Source organism: Sphaeroforma arctica (genome assembly GCF_001186125.1).
Source record: "Sphaeroforma arctica JP610 unplaced genomic scaffold supercont1.4048, whole genome shotgun sequence".
In the NCBI taxonomy this organism is placed as follows: Eukaryota; class Ichthyosporea; order Ichthyophonida; genus Sphaeroforma; species Sphaeroforma arctica.
In genome coordinates, this window is record NW_014036510.1 from 1 (window position 1) to 2,784 (window position 2,784).

The window sequence follows — 2,784 nt, forward strand, 5'->3', positions numbered from 1 at the left end:
ATATATATATGACCCGGTCAATGGCAGCCAGAACCCTTATTGTGCTGGTGTCTTCTCTTTATTTTGCTCGCTGTACAATGTCCATAACACGGCCATTGTGTTTGGTATTACCCGAAGTGCTTCAATGTCTGTCTCGTACTAGTGGAAGCGACTGGCTGCTGGTATGATGCGTCATATCTCAATGTGACTGTCGGGGCACTTGATGTGCTTGGCACTGCCTGAGGTTTTGGTATGCTATCGCGAAATACGGTTTAAATCCAGTTCAAGGTTTTATGATATTCCGTTTTTTTTAGACCAATGAAGTCACTATATATCTCTGCTTGTTCCATCCGAACATTGCTGGAATGTGTATGGTCATTTGTGATTTAATTTGGTCTGTCTGAGAGAGCCATAAGCTGAAATCCAGACAGTCATCGCAACCACTGCGTGGTTCAACATTCCTAGACGCTCCCATAGCAAGGCTTGCCGCAACACCTATTTAACCAAGCCGTTGCTTGTACTGTCAATTTACTACAGGTCGGACATTTCCTCCGCCGAACATTCAAAGCCATCGAGTACGGGATCTCCAATGAAGCCTCCAGCGCCTATAGCCTGAACGCCAATCAGATACACGGACTGCTTAGACAGATACGAGCTTTTGCATTGCACTACCTACATCCGTGTGGTACGACCGTCGACGATCGGGGGAGAAACGGCACTGCAGTTGATAGTGAGTTCGCGTCGGCCATGCTGGCGAGACGAGTGCAAAATATTGGTATGACCAAACGGGGTATTCAGTTGTTGACTTAAAACCTAATTTTCATTCTCAACCGACGTGTATACGTGTATGTATGTGTATATATTTCCGTGACAAGATCGCTTGTTGCTGGGTTGCGTACCTTCATCCAATATATAGCTTTGTCTTGCAAGTACTTTCTGGCTAAGACCGTGCCCATTCTATGCTTTTGCCAGTGCTTCTGTGTTTCCGCCTGCCCAATACACCGTACACAGCAGTCACACTCTAAACTGCACTACTCGCATGTACAAACAGACGAGGGCTTCGGTAGCTCGCACATGTCTCTGATGTGCATGTATTCAGACTACATGGGTACCTAGCACTCGCCCTTGGGCTGTCTTTGTGCGTTCGTATATAACCATCACAACAAAGCACGGTGCAAACACTACGCCCACACTGACTATTTATAACACACCAACTTGTTATGGCTCACGCACTCGCACTGCTGATGTCTTCGCCATCAACATAGGCGCCTGATGCAAGGCATAGACTCCCTGCCCGTGACACGCCATCACACCCCTCGTCCTTGGCCATTTCAGCTGAGTATAGCTGTACGCTTGTTCTCACAGCAGAATATCAGGCACACTAAACGAACGCTTCTCTCTGCGTCCTTTGTTTGTATACAGCTGATGTTTTCAGCCACACAGATAGGCGCCTGGTACTGAGCGTAGTCTCCTCACTCGTGAACGGCTGCCGCACACTCTCGTCTCTGGCAAATCCGGCAGAGTCTGGACTATTATCGAATAGTGCGCTCCGTGGAGGCGCGCACTCACTTGGGGCCGCCTATCTGGATGTAGTACTGGTAGTATCTGAGTGCCGTAGGTACGTGGAGTGTATGAAGGCCGGCAATGGGCCACAGTCGGGTTACGCGTACCTGGACAAGGCTGTGATACTTGAAAGGTACGTGAATTAAATAGCACACGTGCGTTTATCTTGTGCCTGTGTCTGTAGGTTCAGCGGTTGCATGCATGAGTGTAGCGTATTTAATTTTATTGCTGGTCCTTACTGGGTGCAGAGGGTGTGTAGACTGTATCTACGCTGCGAGTGTCCTACAGTCGGCAGGCACACGCCTGCATCTTGCTGCGACTCTTGAGATATGCTTCCACTGTTATCAGGTTAAGGCCAGATGTACCCGACGCTCAATACAACTAGCATGTGCATGGCTCGCCAAGAATTATCACCTAGATTCTACCACACGCCACTTAAGAAGTAGGCGCATAGAGAGTGACTCGGCATAATTTTTCTACTCCCCTTCCTTCAGTTAGTCCCTCTTACAGTCTCCCAGTAGTCAAGACCACCTACGTGTCCTAGTAATGGAAAATTAACCTTCCCATGTTCTGTACGTGCCATATCATCCTGTCAATACAGCATCGACGACCTATTGCGCACGTTGGCACCGCAGACAGAGCGGTGTCTCAACAGTGACCTCTCCACCGAAACTCCGCCTGTGATGTTGAGCTCCTACTGGGCCCGAGCGGCCGAGGTGTGTCTGAGAGCTATGCACGGGCACGACGAACCACAGTCAACACATACGGACACTTTGCTGAGACTGTTGAAACACCAGGATGAACATGTGGCGCTATCTGCTTTGGCATTCGTGGTCGATCATGCAGATTTCTGCATGCATCCAGGTAGGTGGATGTCAAGAATTGTCGGATTTCTCGGATTTCTCATGCCATGGGTCGGATCATTTCCCACACCTGGGCTTCATTTTAAAGGGCGTACCTCAGGGTCGGACGACCCCTCAGGGTCGGACGACCTCGTAGTCTGTATCAAGTTGTCAGCAGCTTCATTGAAAGCTACTTCTCGAGTTGAGAGAGCAATTTAGCGAGCTGGGTATCTCTAAAAGAAACCAGCTCTAGCTCAATAACTGCCAGGTGTTCAGCTTGAACCTCACAGATAATTGGGTAAGGTTAGAACGTTCGTTTCTCTTGGTGTAGTGTTCTCAAGGTCATGGATGATGATCTACGATATTCAAATTAAACAGTTGGCAATCAACTTGGTAACTC

The 2,784-nt window shown here is 48.6% G+C and overlaps 1 protein-coding gene across 1 annotated transcript; it reads left to right on the top strand.

The window, feature by feature from the left end:
- Positions 1 to 510: 510 nt before the first annotated feature.
- Positions 511 to 2,603, top strand: SARC_14026 (hypothetical protein; the record flags this gene model as incomplete). Its single annotated transcript, XM_014291844.1, has 4 exons — positions 511 to 754; positions 1,402 to 1,675; positions 2,144 to 2,406; positions 2,494 to 2,603. Coding segments are annotated over 4 exons (891 nt in total), but the record flags the coding sequence as incomplete, so codon positions are not given.
- Positions 2,604 to 2,784: the final 181 nt, after the last annotated feature.